Source organism: Orcinus orca, chromosome 2, assembly GCF_937001465.1.
Source record: "Orcinus orca chromosome 2, mOrcOrc1.1, whole genome shotgun sequence".
Lineage (NCBI taxonomy): Eukaryota > Metazoa > Chordata > Mammalia > Artiodactyla > Delphinidae > Orcinus > Orcinus orca.
This window is the reverse complement of record NC_064560.1, coordinates 61,160,350-61,179,968: the sequence shown is the minus strand read 5'-3', so window position 1 is coordinate 61,179,968 and position 19,619 is coordinate 61,160,350. Positions and strand designations below refer to the sequence as shown.

At 49.3% G+C, this 19,619-nt stretch overlaps 1 protein-coding gene across 4 annotated transcripts; it reads right to left on the bottom strand.

Annotated features, from left to right (window-relative positions):
- Positions 1-398: 398 nt before the first annotated feature.
- On the bottom strand, positions 399-17,591 carry WDR73 (WD repeat domain 73). 4 transcript variants are annotated; one of them, XM_033402902.2, is made up of 9 exons: positions 17,354-17,591; positions 16,894-17,049; positions 16,552-16,723; positions 13,428-13,892; positions 11,202-11,290; positions 10,507-10,571; positions 4,799-4,963; positions 4,106-4,465; positions 399-2,998 (listed from the first exon to the last, which is right to left on the bottom strand). In XM_033402902.2, exons 4-9 carry the CDS (start codon positions 13,626-13,628, stop codon positions 2,763-2,765), a joined length of 1,116 nt encoding a protein of 371 aa, XP_033258793.1. In that variant the 5' UTR covers positions 13,629-13,892; positions 16,552-16,723; positions 16,894-17,049; positions 17,354-17,591; the 3' UTR covers positions 399-2,762. The 4 variants fall into 4 exon arrangements, with proteins under 4 accessions (XP_033258793.1, XP_049561766.1, XP_004278433.1 ...); XM_049705809.1 differs by lacking the exons at positions 16,552-16,723; positions 16,894-17,049; positions 17,354-17,591 and adding an exon at positions 14,261-16,343 and having other exon boundaries at positions 13,428-13,516; positions 13,825-13,892; XM_004278385.4 differs by lacking the exons at positions 16,552-16,723; positions 16,894-17,049; positions 17,354-17,591 and adding an exon at positions 14,427-14,652 and having other exon boundaries at positions 13,428-13,516; positions 13,825-13,892.
- Positions 17,592-19,619: the final 2,028 nt, after the last annotated feature.

Sequence of the window (19,619 nt, the reverse complement as noted above, 5' to 3'; positions counted from 1 at the left end):
CTTCTTTTAAAGTTTTTTTTTTTTTTTTTAATTTGGCTGCGTTGGGTCTTCGTTGCTGCCCATGGGCTTTCTCTAGTTGTGGTGAGCGGGGGCTACTCTTCGTTGCTGCTTGTGGGCTTCTCATTGCGGTGGCTTCTCTTGTTGCAGAGCACCGGCTCTAGAACGTGGGCTTCAGTAGTTGTGGCTCATGGGCTTAGTTGCTTCAATGTGGGATCTTCCCGGACTAGGGCATTCCCTGCATCGGCAGGCGGATTCTTAACCACTGCGCCACCAGCGAAGTCCCTAGAAAAGCAGCTTTTCAATTCATGTATCAATTCTACTATTTTCTAAATTATTCATCTCTTTTACTTGGTGAAATAATATAGTTTAGCCAGTGCTATGCTGGTAATCCAACTCTCTTGAAAAAAAAAAAATCCCTGATTTGTCATATAGGTTTCCTCTTCTATCTGAAAGCAGAGCGTTCCTGTTAAGCTTAAGCCGAAATGGCGCACAGCAAAGAATTACCTTTTTCTGGAAATGAATCTATAGAATCAGTTCTCATGGGGCAATGGAGGGGAAGAAAAGGATTAGAAAGAAGACTCCAGACGATGGTAAGAAGGATCACATCTTGAGTCTGAAATTGTTTAATTACATCTCTCCAAAATGTAATGCTCGGGCTTCCCTGGTGGCGCAGTGGTTGAGAGTCCGCCTGCCGATGCAGGAAACACGGGTTCGTGCCCCAGTCCGGGAAGATCCCACATGCCGCGGAGCGGCTGGGCCCGTGAGCCATGGCTGCTGAGCCTGTGCGTCCGGAGCCTGTGCTCCGCAACGGGAGAGGCCACAACAGTGAGAGGCCCGCATACAGAAAAAAAAAAACAAAAAAAAAACGTAATGCTCATTCATTACATTTGTTAAATTAAAAAAATCATTTCATTGGAAAAATTATTAGGTTTTTCTTACTTCAAAATAATTCCTAAATGCTATGGGTCAAATTATACCCCCTCCCACCCCCATAACCCCCAATGTAACTGTATTTGGAGATAGAGCTTTTAAGAGGTAATTAAGGTTAAGTGATGTCATAAGGGTGAGGCTCTAATCTGAAAGGACTGGTGTCATAAGAAGAGGAACAGAGACCAGGGCTTTCTCTGCAGGAGCACAGAGAAGAGGTCATGTGAGCACACAGCAAGATGGTGGCCACCTACAAGCTAAGAGAAGAGGCCTCAGGATGAAACCCACCTAGCCCGCACCTTGATATTGGACTTCCCAGCCTCCTGAACTGTGAGAAGGAAATCTCTGTTGTTTTAGACCCCAGTCTGTGGCATTTTGTTATAGGAGCCCAGCTGAGAGCCAAAAAACCAGAGCCCACAATAGTCAGTTTGTTTGGGGTGATGAAAAGTTTTGGAAACAAATAGTGGTGCTGGTCATGCAACATTGTGAATGTAATTAATGCCACTGAGTTGTACACTTAAAAATGGGGAAAATGGCAAATTGTTAGATATATTTTACCATAATCTTTAAAAACTAATAAAGTAGTATACCAAAACCCATTAAATTGTACATTTTAAATGGTTGAATTGTATGGTATGTGAATTATGTCTCAATAAAGCTACTTTAAAAAAAAATCAGAGCCCAAACTGACTAGTAATCACATAATTTCAACAAGAAAATTGCTGAAAATCCTTTAACAAATGTGACAGTGAGGAATCACATGCAGGTACACTTTCATATTTGCTACGGGCCACCAAAAAGAAATGTCCTTTGGGCCTACTCCCCTGGGGGGCAGGGGTTGGAAAGCATCACCCTGGTGAAGGCCGTGTTCCAGTGAGAACCGCCCAAGAGGAGGGTGGCCAGTCTCTGCCTGAATGCCAGCTGCAGGTGGTACTGATGAGAATGCCTAGCTCCCCACCCTGGCTGTTACCACCTTTAAAAACAGCTGCCCCCAAAGAACTAAGATGCTCCTCTGTACCTTCTGAATTGTGTACCATGTAACCTCTAACAGCTGTTCAAGGCAAAAATGTTTTAAAATTTGGCAATTTAGTAGATAAAAATGGCATAACCTTATTTTAATTGCTATTTCCTTAATTGCTACTGGGGTTGACTTTTTTCATGATTATCTGTCACTATACATTTTCACTTCTGTAGAAAAGTTCACAGAACCTGTTTACATTCGTTGGCTCTTCAGATTCCATGATGTTGTGAATGCAGACAGGGGTAAAACGCTGCCATTTTACACTTGGGGGAAATGGGGCTCCCAGATCTAAGAGTAGCTACGAAATCTTTATTGTGCCATGAATCCTACCAGTTATTATTATTATTTTTTATTATTTATTTGGTTGTGCTGGGTCTTAGTTGCAGCAGGTGGGCTCCTTAGTTGTGGCTCGCAGGAGCCTTAGTTGCAGCACATGGGCTCCTTAGTTGCGGCAGGCAGGCTCCTTAGTTGTGGCATGCGAACTCTTAGTTGCAGCATGCATGTGGAATCTAGTTCCCTGACCAGGGATTGAACCCGGGCCCCCTGCATTGGGAGCGCGGAGTCTTAACCACTGTGCCACCAGGGAAGTCCCCTTACCAGTTAGTTTTAAATATGTTACTTCTAACTTTCCCAACAGTCCTACCAGGTAGTTATTACCAGTCTCATTCTACAAATAAAGAAACTGGGACTGAGGGGCTGGTTAACTTGCCCACAGCCACTCAGCTGGTAACAGGGCTCTGTGGTCACTTGAATCTTGAATCAATATCCTTGCTACACAGCAGCTTCCTAGGGCCTGGGCAGAAAGATGCTGGAGTCAGCGGGCAGCATGGAGGTCCACCCAGTCCCATACGTGCAGAGAGGCATCACTTGCTGCAGACAACAAAGTCCTCGGTTTGCAGGGGTGCCAGGTGTGGGTGGTGACCAGTGGAGCAGTGTCCATCCCATTGCCGTCTAGGAAGATGTGACCTTTGTGAGTGAAGAGAGGTTCTACTTGGCGCCCCATTCCACCCCAAGACGTGACGTCATAGACCTGGACCGTCCCATCAAAACCTGAGGAAGAACAAGAAAAGCGAGCATTGACGCTGAATCTCTGAATGCTCTACGGAACCAAAACAGGCTAGAGGATGATGAATCAAATAGCCACAAGATACTTAAAGGCCAACTGAGGGAATTCCTTGGCGGTCCAGTGGTTTGGACTCTGCGCTTTCACTGCTGAGGGCACGGGTTCTATCCCTGGTCGGGGAACTAAGATCCCACAAGCTGCGCAGTGCAGCCAAAAAAATAAATAAATAAAATTAAAGGCCAACTGAAGGGCACGTAACATCTGCCATCAATGTCAGCAGCTGATGACTCCAAGGAGCTATAACAATAAGCATCTGTTGTCCATCTATCACGTGCCAGGCCCAAGGCTAATCTTGCACTCTCTCTTTTAACCCTCACAACTGTATGAAGTAGGTACTATTATTTTCCCCAAGAAACGGAGGCTTTAGAGACTTTTCAAACCTCTTCCACTTGCCCCCAATTCTAATCCCTCCACATGTGAGTCCCTCTCAGCAGAGGGCCTTGTCTCCTACTTGATGGGGGAAAGAGAAGCCTTTAGAGAGAACTACCCAAGCCTGGTTCTGCTCTTCTGCTCTTTCTGGATCCTGCCGTGACCAATGACCCTCTCCTGCTCTCTCAACTATTCTTTCAACCTCTCCCCCCGTCAGAAGATCCTTCCATCGGCTTTCAGATACCTCATTACACACCCTCATTCAACTAGATACTGCCGGGCCAGACCCAGGAGCCTGCTGACCTAGCTAGCTTGCTGTAGTTCTAAAAGCGAGTAGACTGAGCGGCACCGCTGAGACCCTATCGCCTCTCCCTGGTGCAGCCCGTGGCTGTCCTAGTGTCTTACCATCCGCAGCCTCTCCACCAACCTCAGAACTGAATTCCTGCTGCGACAGGAAAGGCCTGCTACCAGCGTGGGGAAGTCTGGTAGCCAGGATGTGGAAGGGCCACCACTAAAGAACCTGGAGAGCTAATATGGAGCTTTTCTGTGAGCAACCTTAACTTCTGGGGCCAGATTTACTACAGGACTACGGGCTCCTTCCTGAGCACCCAAGAGTCCTCGGAAGAGAGAGATCAAGTGACAGACACAAAATCCTCTCAGCGTACCTGAAATGGCCAAGCAGTTGTCCAGGCCTGGAGCCCAAGTCACTCGCAGCAGCTCTGGGTCAGGGCTAGGCATGGACACTGGGCACTGGACCAAGCTCACCGGCTGGCAGAGATCCCGGGGGTCAAGAAGACAGAGCTGCCCGTCCGAGCCAAGGCTGGCAATGCTGGGCCCAGGGCCCCGGCCCCCAGCTTCTGCACACCACCTCCCTCCAGCGGACCCAGAGCCGGGCCTGAGGTTCTCTGACGGGGTCCACTTCTGGCGGGTGTCGACAAGCCCCAGGCGGCCCGAGGTGCAGCAGAAGGCAAAGGTGTCTGCATCCAGGACCTGCAGGCTACTCAGCAACTCGTCGTCACTGACACCTGGACGGTGGGGCGAGAGGAGAAAAGTGGCTGCAGTCAAATGGGTCCAGTGGTTTGGCGCCGTTGGCTGGTCCAAGCCCCTTCCTCTGGGCAGCTCCCCACCAGCCCCCCGCCGAGTGAACCACATCCTGCCGCCTTCTCATCTCACACGGTCCGCCTGGCTGGTTGGGTGCCGGTCCCGGGACTGCCTTCCCCAGCCCCAGAACAGGGGCCCCCGAGGCCTGGCCCTGCCTCTCACTCATCTCGTTTCCCCAGCAGCTGGCACACAGGGTTGGATTCGGTTTCCAGCGTGGCTGGGTGGGGCTGGTAGGAGCCGGCAAGGGGCTGCGGTACCTGAGCTGTAGGTGGTCTTCTGTGATTCCAGATCCACCACCTTCAGACTGCTGAGCCTGGCCCCGTGGAGGACTCCGGGCGCCGCCGACGAGAAGATGGCCATCCTGGGCCAGAGACGCCCCTCCTTCTCGTGCACATCAATGGTGCTGACAGCCTTAATGACATCTGGGGGAAGATGGAAGTGGCTGAAGTCCAGAATGTTAATGCAGGTTTGAAACATTCCATGGTGAAGGCCTGCCAGAAGGTCAGGGGAGACAGGGCCTCACGGCTGGTGAGAGAGGATGTGGAGACATCATCACTGTGTGTTGTGTTTACTTTTTGGAAACTGTCAGAAGCACTGTAGTTTCTCTGTAATTTGTCTTATGAACCGTTTTGCAAATGGGAGATAATGAATCATAGCAGCCATCTCAAAACCTCCCCAGCAGTTCTGGCTTTTTATAGTTTTGCAGAGAACAAATAAAGGAAGAGAAAAGGAGAGCACACGCCGATGATGTTATTTACCCCTTAACTGGAAATAACAGGAACGGAGTTCATGAAGTAATATTATTTCTTCAAAAACATGTCCCATGACCTCAAGCAATTGGACGAATCCTAACAGGTCAAGGTTATAACACAGATGTCTTTGTCTTCAAACGTAAACAGGGCAAGAAAGCCCACATCTTTTTTACACTGAACGTTAAAAAGACATACTTGCCCTCAGGTTAAATCAAATTTTAGCTTTGTTCACCTCAGTCTGCTTCGACAGCAGACAGGTTCCCATCTCTGCATTCTCCATTTATAACATAGTTCAGAACAAGTAGTTTGCTGTACAAACTACTTAAAGGGAGATGCATATTTTCCATTTTATATTTTCTTGCTCCAAGAGGGAGCTCACTGTTTGGTTTCACATTCTCTGAAGAAAATGGAGATCTACGTATTTTTAAATTCTAGAGGATAGGTAAGAGGATGAGGAAGGGATGGATGAGAGAAGGAACACTAACGCGGCTTATCAAGCGAGCACGCGGCAGTCAGTTCCCTGGAGACAGTTCACATACAAGGAGTCACAGAAGGTGCGGCCAGGCTGGGCTAGGATGCAGAGGCCCCTTGGGTCCTGCTCCCCAAACCACAGACTCTCAGTGCACTTTGTCTAGACTTGCTGAACATAACTGCTCTACCCTAGGAGCCGCGGAGGTCGGAGCAGACACAACAGCTGAGCCTCAGGACCGTGTGTCTCCGGGGAGTGCCAGTGAGGCTGCGATTCAAACCAGACCAGCACAGCTTGCCTCACTCCCCCGGGCCCCACTTAAGCGGCTCCCTTTTCCCTTTCCAAAGACTTAGGAGCCTGGAACAGATTCCCCAGGACCTGCTGCTCTGAGCCAGGGCTGGTTCTCAGGTGTGATTTGTCCCCTGACGGCGGGGAAGGAGGAGGTCAAGGGACAGCCTGCAAAGACCTATTTCAAAGATGCCGTAGAAAACAAAGGCTTCAGAGCTCCTGACTGGAGAGTTGTGCTCCGTAGTTACAACAGGAAAGCAATGCAGGTTCCTCCTCATCCCCTCTCTTGTCAGTGTTAAAATGCCCCCTTTAGGAAATCCACACCAACTAGCCAAATGAAAAGAAAAACTACTACAAAATCAAAGCAAAAGATGCAGTGAGGCACCTCCAAGAACTGGGCAATAAAAGAAAGAAGGCTGTCTGAAGATTAAACCAACAGAACAGGTCGGAGCTGCAGTGGGCACACTCCTTAAGGAGTCAGAATGGCTCCACACCTGCAGTACTGAGCTAACGTATTACCACGTCTAAAGGAAAAGTGGTGCCCATGAGAGGGGGCTGTTCTGCCACAACGGCAAAGAAAATGCTGGGGCCCGTCCACGGCAGAGAGAGCCACTCCAGACTGAAGTTAACTTCAAAGTAGAGGCTGCGGGAGACATTCAGCTGAGGCTGTTAGGTATGTCTCCACCTAAAGACCTTCTCAGTGGACTCCTCAGCCCCAGAGCTGAGAGGAGAGGCCACAGGCCCTCCCTCCAGGGGCCTGGAGAGCCAAGCCTTCACAAGTTCTATACCCTCTGCCTAAGAGAGCTTATGAAAACACCATTTGGAAGCCTCGGAGCTGATTCCTCTTGTTATGGTTATGTTTACCATGCAGGCTTTGACTAGGTTAGGTCTTCTATAGGAAAAGAATAAGGATCTGGAATATTCCACTTTTAGGGACACTTATTTTTTCATTATAAACTAATAAATCTGCGTTCTGGTTTATACAGCAGTCCTGTGAGTCTGGTGAGCGTGTCTGCCCCTAATAACAGATTAGATTTGTTCTGGGTGTGCTGACAGAATCAGGTTTCTGAGATACCAAAGCTGTGGGTCAAACCTGGACCTTGGAAAATTCACCAAGATAATGCTACATTTTTAGGCGTCTAGGAAAACAGCTGGCCAGCCTTCCCCAGATTCTGGAATATTCTGCACTAATATCCAGGGGAAGGTAACTATCTGATTTCCTACTCTCGTATGAGTGTCAGAGCAAGTCTCCTTGGGCCTAGCTCTCCTGGGCCTGGGGCTACAGGTTCTATACGGCATCTGGTACCCCAGGCACCGTCAGGACAAAAGAGCTCCAAGGCGCCCCCCTCATCTTTAAACCATTGCTGCCCCACGCAGCCTATTTTTAGGGAAAGATAAAAAACAACTATAAGTTACTGACATAAGGATAGACATAGAGATCACCGGAACCGAACGGAGAGTCCAGAAATAAATCCTTATATTCACAATCAACTGATTTTCACCAAAGGCACCAAGGCAGGTCAGTGGAGAAAGGCCAGGCTTTTTGACAAATGGTGCTGGGACAACCAGACATTCATACGCAAAAAGATGAACTTAGACCCCTCCCTCATACCTACCATACACAAAAGTTAACTCTAAAGAGATCACAGACTTAAATGTTGGAGCTAAAACAATAAAACTTTTGGAAAAAACACTGGGGAAAATCTATGGATTAAATAAAGATTTCTTAGATATGACACTGTTTTATTATTAAAACGGACCTCATCAAAATTTAAAACTATTATGCTTCAAAGGACACTATTAAGAAAATGAAAAGACAGGAAGAAAATATTAGCAAAACATATATCTGATAAATAACATGTATCTAGAATGTACAAAGAACTCTCACAAGTCAATAAAGACAAAACAGCCAATCAAAAACTGGGCAAAGTATTTCATAAAATATAAGCACCAAGAAAGCAAGGAACATCTATGTGAGTGCTTGCTGTTATATCCCCAGAACCTTGCCCAATGCTTGACACACCGGAAGCACACAATGAATAACGACTAAATGATGAAATGTTAGCTATTGCTACAAATAACAATAATAATAATAATAATAATTATTATTATGTGCCCTTTCATAAGTAGATCTTACTTCCAGGAACCAGATCTAAGCAAAATGGTGGCACAGACTATGTTGCCAGTCAGTAAATACCCTATGACCTTTTTTTCAGAGCCCCTACATACTATACTGAGATCAATTATTATCATCTAACTATAGTTACCACCAGGCAGAGTTATAAGCAGACTTTGAAGTCAGACTACATTTAAGTCTTGGTTCTGCAACCATCTTTGTGACTCTGAACAAGTTAGCCTCTCTGGGAAAGAGTTTGTTCTCAGACTTATGAGAATTTAATGAGATCACACACTGTGATTAGTACAGTGACTGGAATATTATATACACTCATTAATATTACTGTTACATCTTATAGATTGTTAATTAATCTGAACAAGTATCTATTAAAATGTACAGTGAAACTGGCATATCAAAGGCCCTGTGACAGCATGTTATCTCAGCCTGCTAGGGGGGAAAAAATAACAACAAAACACCCTTAGGAAGATTTGAATAGGCATTTTACCAAAGATACATGAATGGCTAATAAGCATATAAAAAGATGCTCAACATTATTAGTCATTAAGGAATTGCAAATGAAAGCCACATGATATACAATTTCACATCCATTAGGACTGCTTTAATAAAAAAGACAGATAATAACAAATGTTGGTGAGGACATGGAGAAACAGGAACCCTCATACACTGCTGGTGGGAATGTAAATGATGAAGCCATTCTGGAAAAGAGTTTGGGAGTTTCTTAAAAAATCAAACAAACAAAAAACAAAAAAAAAATAAAAAAAAAATCAAACATAAGTTTACCACATGATCCAGCAATTTTATTCCTAATGTCTATCCAAGACATATGAAGACATAGGTCCACAGAGACTTGTACATGAATGTTCTTAGCAGCATTATTCCTAATAACCAAAAATCAGATCCATCAACTGGTGAACAGACAGACAAATGTGATACATCCATAAAGGGAATACTGTTCAGCCACAGAAAGGAACAAACTGCTGATACACGTTATGACATTGTATGACAGGGTGGACCTCAAAAGTACTATGCTCAGTGAACGAAGCCAGATACAAGAGACCACATGTTGTATGATTCCATTGATATGAAATATCCAGAAAAGGCAAATCTATCACAGAGACAGAAAGCAGATTAGTGGTCGCCTGGGGCAGGGTGTGCGCACGGGGGTTAATCGTAATTGGCATGATGGATCTTACTGGGGTCATGAAAATATCCTAAAAGTGATTATAGTTGCACAACTTGTTAAATTTACTAAAAAGAAAAAAATCACTGAACTGTATACTTAAAATGGGTGACTTTCAATAAAATTATGAAAAAATAAACAATCATAACTACAAATAAGTATATACACACACCTGGAAGCTACAGCATAAGACAAGTGACAAGGAAGAAACAACAAAGGAAAGTCCACAGGGTCAGTGACCTCAAAAACCAAATGAGGACCAGAACCACATTCCTGCAGCAGTGAAGCTTGGGGAGAAGCCAACAGCTGCTACCGGTTTCTGGGAAGCATCCAAGTGAGGCAGAGGACCACACAAGCCAAGGGGCAGTTCCAAGAGCGGCTGCCTTTGCCTCTGAGGCCCGCTTCCATGCTGGTCAGCAATGCTCTAACCCAAGGAGGGATGGCAGGGGCTGGATCAGGGCTGCAGGCTTCGGTGCCTGCCTGACAGGGGAACCGCAAACCTCCTGCTGGAGGGGATACTATGAGGGAACTCCCCCGACTCCCAGAGGAACAGGACTAACGCTTCCTGCGCCTTTCCCAACTTTCCTGTTCCTGTTGGGCAGCAGAACTCTGTCTCTGAGTGGGAGACTGGTCAGCCCAGCCTTGTGCTCACTCACTGTTTTCCCTCCCTGAGAGCAGCATGCCTGCAGTGAGAGGTGACCTCCCTGCTGCCTTTGCTCTGCCCCTGCCTGGGGTGGGAGGGGCCTGAACTTCACCAGGTGCTCTGCCTCTGGCTGGGCTGGTAAACTCAATTCCTGAAGCAAGCTATAGGAAGCTCCACCTGGGGCTTGTGTGCACTGCTGTGGCTGCTAATTCACCTTTGCTGCATTAAAGTAGATACTGCATTTAAAAAAAATTTTTTTGGCCACACCATGTGGCATGTGGGATCTTAGCTCCCCGACCAGGGACTGAACCCGTGCCCCCTGCAGTGGAAGCACAGAGTCTTAACCACTGGACAGCCAGGGAAGTCCCAGTAGATACTGCATTTTAATTCCCACTGGCTCTGAGTCTGTTTCTTAACTGGCTCAGATTAGGGATTGGGGGTGTGAGAATAACAGGCTTTCCTACAAACCCAACCCCGCCGAGTCAAAGTCACTTACCGCTGTCCTCCGCAACCTGCCACACCTGCAGGTAACAACCGGGAAGGCCACTGGTCACCAGCAACCTATTCAGGATGGATAAGAAATCTCAGCCCAGAAGTGGGGAGCTCACCCACACAGCCCTCAGCCTCTCCCTCTCCAGCCCACTCAGCTTGGGATTCCTACACTCCCTGTATCAGGAGAGCTTACGCAGGGAGGGGGCATCAAGATCAGTCACCCTCATTTAACAGAGGAGGAGCAGGCTTGTTCCCCTTTAGGGACAGGTCCACAGCTCACAGAGAGTCGTGGGACTGAGCCCTGGCTTCCACGTGGCATGAAGTGTGCTAGAGGACCCAGCAGGGAGCCTGAACACAGAAGCCTCACCCAGAGGCTCTGGCCTCTGCCAACTGAGCTATTAGCCCCAACTACCCACCACCAGCTCTCTGAGAAGCTAAGAGCATCCCTTCTACTTTATATCTATTCCCTAGAGCAACACCAGCAGTCTGTGGGTTACCATTGTCAAGAGGTCTGTGAGGGACCATAAAGCCACCGAGCACTGGTTTCTTTGTATTCCAGATCTGTGTGTGCACATGCCCTCCCACGTGCCCCTGTGCTGAGGTGGGATGGGGAGGGGTGGTGATAAAGATACAGGATACCCCTAAAGTTCCAGCCACTCCATCCTGAATGGAAGGTCTGGGTCACAGAGCTGACCATACCTGGTGTCTGGCACATACTTCAGATCAAAGACAGACCTGTCTGAAAATCCTCCATGGCGTACCTTGAAATCTCTTTCAGGGAATAAGCCCTAAAATACAAAGGGGTGGCCAGTCAGATAGGGGACCGCTCTCCAAAGGAACGTTTCAGACAAGTTCTAGGTAAGGAGCCATATCGCAGCCTGGCAGGAAGCCATGGAAGCCGCTCAGGTGGCAATGATGCTTCTCTGGGCAGGGCCTCAGGGTGCTGTTATTTGCAAATATTGGTCTCAGCTGCTCACACAGATAGCTTCCTTTCTTTCCTGCACATCCAAAACCTTTCTTCTAACCTTTCACCACAGCACAAGTGTTATATTCCAAGCCTTCTTAGAGGAGTCACAGAGGCTTAACAGAGAAAGGTGGAATGTATCAGCCAACTAACACAGCCCCATTCCTCCCCACACCTCGCACTGGAAGTTAGGTGGGTTCTTCCAGCAATAAAAATACAACTGCCAGGACTTCCTTGGTGGTTCAGTGGTTAAGAATCCACCTGCTAGCGGTTAAGAATCCGCCTGCCAATGTAGGGGACATGGGTTCGAGCCCTGGTCCGGGAAGATTGCACATGCTGCGGAGCAACTAAGCCTGTGCACCACAACTACTGAGCCTGTGCTCTAGAGCCTGTGAGCCACAACTACTGAGCCTGCGTGCCACAACTACTGAAGCCCGCATTCTAGAGCCCGTGCTCCGCAACAAGAGAAGCCACCGCAATGAGAAGCCCACAAGCAGCAACGAAGAGTAGCCCCCGCTCACCACAACTAGAGAAAGCCTGTGCAGCACCAAAGACCCAATGCGGCCAAATAAATAAATAAAATAAATAAAATAATTAATTAAAAAAATACAACTGCCAATTATCCAGTGCTCACTGTGTCAGCCACCCTGTTTATATGACCTGGGCAGTATAATTATCCCTGTTCTAAAATGACAAAGCCAAGGCATAGGGAGCTTAAGCAACTTTTCTAAGGTCACAGGGGTTACGTTATACATCTGAACCCAAGTCTGTCTAACCGAAGGCCATGCTCTTAGCCACTAGACTCTACTATCTCCACGTGAGGAACCAGAGGCAGGGGAAGAGGAGGTGGCCACAAGAGAACAGAGGGAAAGCCAGGGGTGAGGCAGGAGGTAAATCAGGTCTCTCATCAAGGCTCAATTTTGGTGAGCTCCTGACTCAGCTTGAGGGGTAGGGATGAGGAAGATCAAGAACATTAGGAAGGAAATTTACCCAAGGGCAATAAAGGCAGGACTGATCTAGCCAATGAGCCTGAGTGATTTTATAGTAACATTAGGCAGCTATCAACTCTTCGTGACACATTCTTATCTCTTGGCTTCTGGATCACTGGCCTTTTCTGAGACTCCTCCTACTTCAAAGACTATTCTTTCTCAGTACTCCTTGTGGCTTCATCATCTTCCTCTACCCATCCATTTCTTTTCTTTTTTTCTGTTTTTTTTTTTTTTTTTTTTTGCAGTACGCAGGCCTCTCCCTGTTGTGGCCTCTCCCTGTTGTGGCCTCTCCCGTTGCGGAACACAGGCTCCGGACACGCAGGCTCAGTGGCCATGGCTCACGGGCCCAGCCGCTCTGCGGCATGTGGGATCTTCCCGGACCGGGGCACGAACCCGTGTCCCCTGCATTGGCAGGCGGACTCTCAACCACTGCACCACCAGGGAAGCCCCTTTCTACTCATTTCTTAAGTGTTCTCCCTGATGTTCTGTCTTTAGCCATCTTCTCCTCTTATTCTTTATATACTACACATTCATCCTAGGTGATCTTAACCATTCTAAGGTTTCAACCACCCTTCATACTCTAATTGCTCCCTAAACTTTCTTTTTTTCCGGCCGTCTGGCACGGCTTATGGGATCTTGGTTCCCCGACCAGGGATCGAACCCGGGCCCCCTGCAGTGGAAGTGTGACGTCTTAACCACTGGACCACCAGGGAATTCCCCCTAAATCTATTCTTGATAAAGTATAATTGACTTCTTGCTCTAGGAGCCCTCTGTAAATCACAGGATTTTCTGTACAACTTACCTCTGTGCACATTTGCCTCCCTTTGTTAGACTATAAGGGCAGGCCCAGGGCTTACAGTTTCTCTCTTTCTAGTATCCAGGACAATATTTAGTAGACAATAGGAGCTCCATAAAGATTTAATAAATGAGTAAAAGTAGACACATATACTCAGCACAAATATTTCAAGTTACCTGGTTTTCTTTTACAGAAAGTCTGAGAGGTAATATCAGATGAAGAATCTCATTTTTTTTCAGGCGTTCATAGCCAGCAACCAAGATTCCTGGAAAAAGAAGCAGAATAAGCTGTGACAAAGTGCTAGAAAGATTCTGGACCACAGCTGGGTCCAGACACTCTGCCAAATCTCCCAAAGCAAAGACAAACTCTTCTGCCATTGGTATGCAGCCTTGTACTGAGGGATGGAAGAGATCTAGATCTTCATAAGAGAAATATAATGCTGATGGGGCATGAAATTGCTACAAGTGACCAAGAGGCCCTCAAGCTCCCAGAAGAGGGGTTGGGTCCCTCTGGGCTGAGCTCCTGAGTTCCAGCTTGAGGATTGGTTCTTCAGGGCCAGGCAGGGCATATCACCTTTGTCACCAATCCATTCAAGGACTCGAGTGGCTCCCGAGAGGTCGAATGCATGGAAATCCTGGTACCTGCATGATAGGGACACAACATCACACGATGCATTGCACTTTACAGCTGTTAAAGAACCTGAGATGTTAGCATGGTTCGGCAGTTGGGGACCCAGGCTCTGGAATCAGGCAGAACTGGGATCAAGCCTTGTTACACATTTCATCCCCTGTGTGACTGGGGGCAGGCCAGTCACAGTTTCCCTGAGTCTCGTCCTCATCTGTAAAATGGAACTCCTAGAGTACTCAGACTTCCCAAGGTTGACGTGAGGAATCGAGATAATCTTTGTTTAAGGTTTAACCCAGAGCCTGGCGCAAAATAAATAGTCACTTATGTTATTATTATCCTCCACAAGCACTGCCCCTACTAGTACTTCACACAATTTGCGCACACAGGAAGGTGCCATTTCCCAGCTGCGGGAGTCGAGGCCCAGGTGGAGTCCTCCGTACAGGTCCCGCCCCACATGCCGCGGGTTTCCTGCGTGCTCCATGCCGCGCCCGTCCGCCCCCAAGCCAGCTCCACACCCGGATTCCACGTCCCAAGCCCACACGATTTACAAGCGCAAGGATTCCACCAGCCAGTCCTCCGCGGGCTCCATGGCAACTGTCGCTTCCGGTACTCCACTTCCGCCTCTGAACCTTCCTGGGCAAGAGCGGCCCTCTCGCGAGGAGTGCGGCGCGGCCTGGTCTGACGCGGGGGCGGGGCCTTAGAGGTCCCTTAGCGCCGCCGCGGACCTGCGGTACCCTTAGCTAGCTATGTGCGGGATTCTCCGGATAAACTCTGCTGGAAACAAGACGAAAATTCAGGGATTCCCAGGATGTCAGTTCCGGGCGGGGCCTGAGGGACCAAATACACCCTCGTTTTATGACCGGGTATTTGCAGATCAGAGGAAAAGGCCAGATAAAATACAGGACGCCCGGTTAAATTCCAATTTTAGGTAAACAACGAATAATTTTTTTCGTTTAAGTATGTCCATGCAATATTTAGGATATCTTATACGATAAGATAGGGGCATCCTGCCATTCCTAAGTGCTAGGCATCCACAGAGGTAGGCAGGGGCAGGCCCCCAGTGCCTTTCTCCCTGAAGGGCCTGGGAGGGGTCAGAGTAGTGGTTTTCTCAGAATAACAGCCTCAACCTCACAGAGTGGTCATGACAGTCAAAGGAGATCATAGAAGTAAAGTCCAAGTACCATGCCTGGCCCTGGGCCGGACAGTGTTTTTACTTCCCCACCTCCAGCTCTGCCCAAGACCTCACTTCTGAAGTCCCACCCCCTAGGGCTAAGTACTGCTTCCTCTGAGATTCTCTAGTTGGTCTTCATGTTTCAGGCCTTCGAGACCAGTGGCCCCGGAGGGGACATTGTCTGCCTTCAGACTCAGCCAGCCCGAGCACCTGGCCCTTACATCTGAGGTCTCCAGAGGCTGGTGGTTCTTTTTTTTTTTTTTTGGCCACACTGCGCGGCATGTGGGATCTTAGTTCCCCATGGGGCTGGGGATGAACCTTTTGTAGGGAATGCCCCTCCCTTCTTTCAAGATGTACATATTATATGCTAGGCATGGTGGGGGACACAAAGTTAAGTCAGCCACTGGTGCTGCCAGGAAGCTCACAGACTGGCAACAGCTCCTGTTTACTAAGTGCTTTCTATGCATTAGGCATCATGCTCAGCATGTGACACAAATGGTCTCATTTAAGAGGAGAGGGGCACTACTGTTCCCATTTTATGGATGAAGAAGATGAGGCTTGGAGAGGTTAAATGACATTTCTAAGGTCACACAGCTACTAAGTAGCTAGCTTATGAACCCAGCATGCTGTCACCAGAGCCCCCATTCTACCACATTACACTGCCTTCTTCACATAGCAACGAAGTACCAGGGAAGGTGGTGTGGGATGGGGACAGCGCCAGGGACAGAGAATGGAGGAGTTGCCCCTCTGCCAGGCTGGAGATGAAAGCTGGCTTGGCTTCAACTCTGGGGCCTTGAACCCCATAGGTCAGTGGTTTACAACCCAGGGTGATTTTGGCTCCCTCCCCTGTCCCCTCCCCAGAGGACCTCTGGCAATGTCTGGAGGCATTTTTGGTTGTCCTAACAGTATCTATCCATACTCTAGTGGATAGAGACGAGGGACACAGCTAAGCGTCCTACAATGCACAGGACAACTCCCACAACAGAGAATTGTCCAGCCCAGAATATCAAGTGCTGGCGTTGAGAAACCCTGCCACTGGTCACTGAGGCAGACGAGAGACTGGGAAGAGCACTGGTCAAGGTGAACAAGGTCTAGACTCTGTGTTAGCTGCTGACTAACTCTTTTCATCCCTTCTCTGAGCCTCAGGGTCCCAACAGGCACATACAGGGCACAGCAAAGGTGGACAGCTGGGGTGGGGCAAGTCTGTGTAGACTGGGGTGGAGGTAGGGGAAGGTCCTGCTGGATAATCCCAGGCTGTGACTTTAGACTGGGCAATGGGTGAGGGGAACGTCTTCCCTTACTTTTTGTTCCATGGGGTTTGCTGGGAAGGTCAGCTTTCTTTCTTCAGAATCCTCTCCGTTTGAGCTCTAGATCACAGGGAGAGCCTAGAATCGCTGACTTTCTTGGGTAGGCCTATCACACCCTGGCTGGGCACTCACACCGTAAGCCCAATGCTGGATCCAGGGGCAGCCCTGACTGAGCCTCTCCCGGGCCTGGCTCACCTGGGTGTGAGGTGCTGGGCCGCTGAGGCTCATGCCCAGAGCTTTCTTTTGCAGGAGGATCCTGAGCAGATCATGACTCAGCTGCAGTCTCTGGTCCCTCAGGGAGATGTGGGGAGCTGTCCCCAATAGGGATGGGCTGGGGGCTCCAGACTCTTCTTGCCCATGAAGTGACCTAGAAAGGAGGTGCCGAGGCACAAGGAAGTCAGGGAGCAAGGATCCTATCCCAGTGGGAAAGCTCCCCATCTCTCTCACTTTTCAGTTCTCATGGCAGGAAGATACACAACCTTCCTCCTCCTCGTCACCAGGAGCTACAAAGACCGCGGGTGGTAGCAAAGCCTGTACCTCAGCTTTTCCTGAGCAGGTAGATGGGGTGGAGGGGACGGCACAGCTGGAAGGAGGGTGGGATGCCCCAGGGCCAGGAAGAAACTCTGCCAGTTGTGCTGTCTGCTTAGAAGAGGGACGGGAACGGCAGAGAAGGAAGTGGAGAACAAGAGGTGTCTGGAAGGTGGAGGTGCAGAGAGAAGACACACCAGAGGTTAGAAGATTCAGTAAAGTCTTGTCTAAGAGAAGGGGCACGGCGGGCTGGCAGGTAGATTTAGGATCCAGCCCCAGCTCTGCTTTAAACTGGCTGGGTGAGTGATTTAACCGTCATTGGGTCTGGGTCTCAAGTTCCCCATCTGTTAGATGAGTTCCAGGGTCCCCTCTAGCCTGGACACTAGTGTCCATGGCTGAGGAGAGGCCAGAGAAGGAAAATGGGGTCAGAGCAGGGTGAGGGGCGCTTGCCCGTACCGCGAAGACTTACCGGTGGCCCAGAGATTGCCCCGCGGGTGCACTCGGATCTTGCTGGCCCGGCTGCGGGGCTCCGGGAGATCCCAGCTAAACGGGGCGGCGCCGGCAGCGAGCAGAGCGAAGAGCAGAAGGCCTCCGAGCAGCCGAGCGCCCCGCGCCCCGCGCCCGCAGGGTCATGGCTGTGTGCCGGCCGCGCCTCAGTTCAGGTGCACTTAGCCACGGCTCAGGTCCCTGACGCGCGCCTTCCCTCCTTTTAAACCCGCGCCCCTGGGGGCGGAGCCTGCCCCGAAAAGCCCGCCCCGGCGCGCTCGCTGCCGCTCCTGCCCCGCCCTCCTCCGACCCTCCTGTCCTCGCCAGCCCTTGGGTGGGGGTCTCGGTCAGGGGCCCCCTCCACAGCCCGCACGGCCGCACTCCTAACCCCACGTGGGCACCGTTTCCTCAGGGCGTTCGGGCCCAAGCCCACCACCTTCAAGCTGGGGACCTGGGCAAAGCCGGCTCCCCTGGCCCTCCCTCACCGCTCCCAAGGGCTTTCGGCCAACGAGCGGTTCCTTCACCTCTGTGCCTCTTTCTAAGGGTAGAAAAGGGGGCGAGGATGCCTCCTGTGTAACACAGGCGTTACAGTGCCCAGCATAGTGCCAGGCACTAGAGGAGCTCCATAAAATGCCAGTTGGCCCTTCCCTCCTGGGGAATCTGACCGGGTTCACCCAGCTCTCTGCCTTCTCACAGCCGGCACTCACCAGGTGCTGTGGAAATCACAGCAGGTGCTCAGGGTAGGAGTGCAGAACGATGGATGGCCGAGCCCTCCCCTCCCCCACCCTCCCCCCACAAATGGGCGCCCAGCTTGGGAGAGACTGGCTTATCAGTTGGCCAGGAGGCAGATCTTTGGGTCAGGGGAGTGAAAAGAGCACTGGACCAAGAGTCCGTATACAAGCTGTGTGACCTCACTGACCCTCACCTTCTTCAATTGTAAAATGGCAATAACCACATTGCCCTATTTTTAATAGTTTTACATTTTTTAGCCCAATTATTTTGTGGCAGGAAGCAACAGTCCTATAGGACTCCCTCTCAAAGTCAGCACTCTCCTCCTCCAAAGGAGCTGTCCAGACTTGTCTTGGAAATTTTGGGTCAGTGGCAGCACTTAATGAATAGAAGACACTGTGCTCCAAAATAATACATTTATTTTTGCTTAAATGTTTACTAAACACCAATGTTCAGAGCACTATGCCAGGCACAGGAGGGCAGGGACACAAAAGATAGTGCCCTGCTCCCACAGGAGTTTACCATCTCATCAGAGAGACAGAGTACAAAAGGAGTGAATGATGGAGGAGCAGGGTACTGACCAACCCCTGAGCCCTGGACTCTTCTCAGAAACACTGCACAGTGTGGCTGTGACCGAACCTACTCCCCAGTCTGGCTCAAAAACGGTACTTGCTATTATTATTCTTGCCATATCTAGCTCAGCAAGGCCTGCTAGCCCTGTGGATCACCATCTTAAAAGGGGAAGCGTGTATGAGAAGCTGGTTGTCATGCTGAGCTCCCAGAAAGCACGACACACAGGACAAGGACATTCCATTTCTGGCTTTTTTCCCAATCTCCTTCTCATCTCCCACCCTGGCATTTACACCTCTCTGTACTCTTGTCACTGCTTAGCCATGGTGTACAGATATAGCTCTTATCACCTTCCCATAATAATCATTCCCTTTTCAACCCCCTCCCTCTCCTCTGCATCAATCACAGCACCCATCCTATCTTCTCTGGCCCTCGGTCATAGAAATTAGGAGGTGGTACTGAGTGCCGCCTCACTTAAATGCTTGAAGAAATCTTATTTGGTAGGTTTATCTCTCATTTTATAGCTGGAAGCTGGCTCAGAGGTTGAGTCACTTGCCCAGACGTCACACTGGAATCAGACTTTGGGTCTGTTCAGATCACTCTGTCAGGCCCCCAGAGTCATCAGGGACAGATACTGCTTTCCCTAAACCACACCCACTCCCGTTTTACTTTCCCATTTAAATATCAAGTTGGTTTAGATTTCTCAAGGGGGAGAGGGAGCAGGCACTGAGAGTTTCATCTCTCTTCTGCAGGTGACCCTGGGACCTTGGTTCTGCTCTGACAGGTTCATTTATACTTAAGCAAGCCTCCCCTGACATAGCCTGCACTCGCAGCTCCAACCACAGCTGTGAAAATGACCCCAGATGCCCCTAGGATCATTTTATCTGTCAGCTTAGCACAGGAAAAAAGGGGCCTCCGAGGACCCTGGGGAAAGAATCAGGGCAGCAGGT

What these genes read in the sequence shown, in the direction of transcription:
- WDR73 (XM_049705809.1), bottom strand. Translation starts at nt 14,334, where the DNA reads ATGTGGGGCGGGACCTGTACGGAGGACTCCACCTGGGCCTCGACTCCC. An exon ending in GGGAAATGGCACCTTCCTGT is followed by an intron (nt 13,893 to 14,260) that starts GTGCGCAAATTG and finishes CCTATCATGCAG; the next exon opens with GTACCAGGATTTCCATGCAT. An exon ending in GCAGGTTGCGGAGGACAGCG is followed by an intron (nt 4,964 to 10,506) that starts GTAAGTGACTTT and finishes ATCTTCCCCCAG; the next exon opens with ATGTCATTAAGGCTGTCAGC.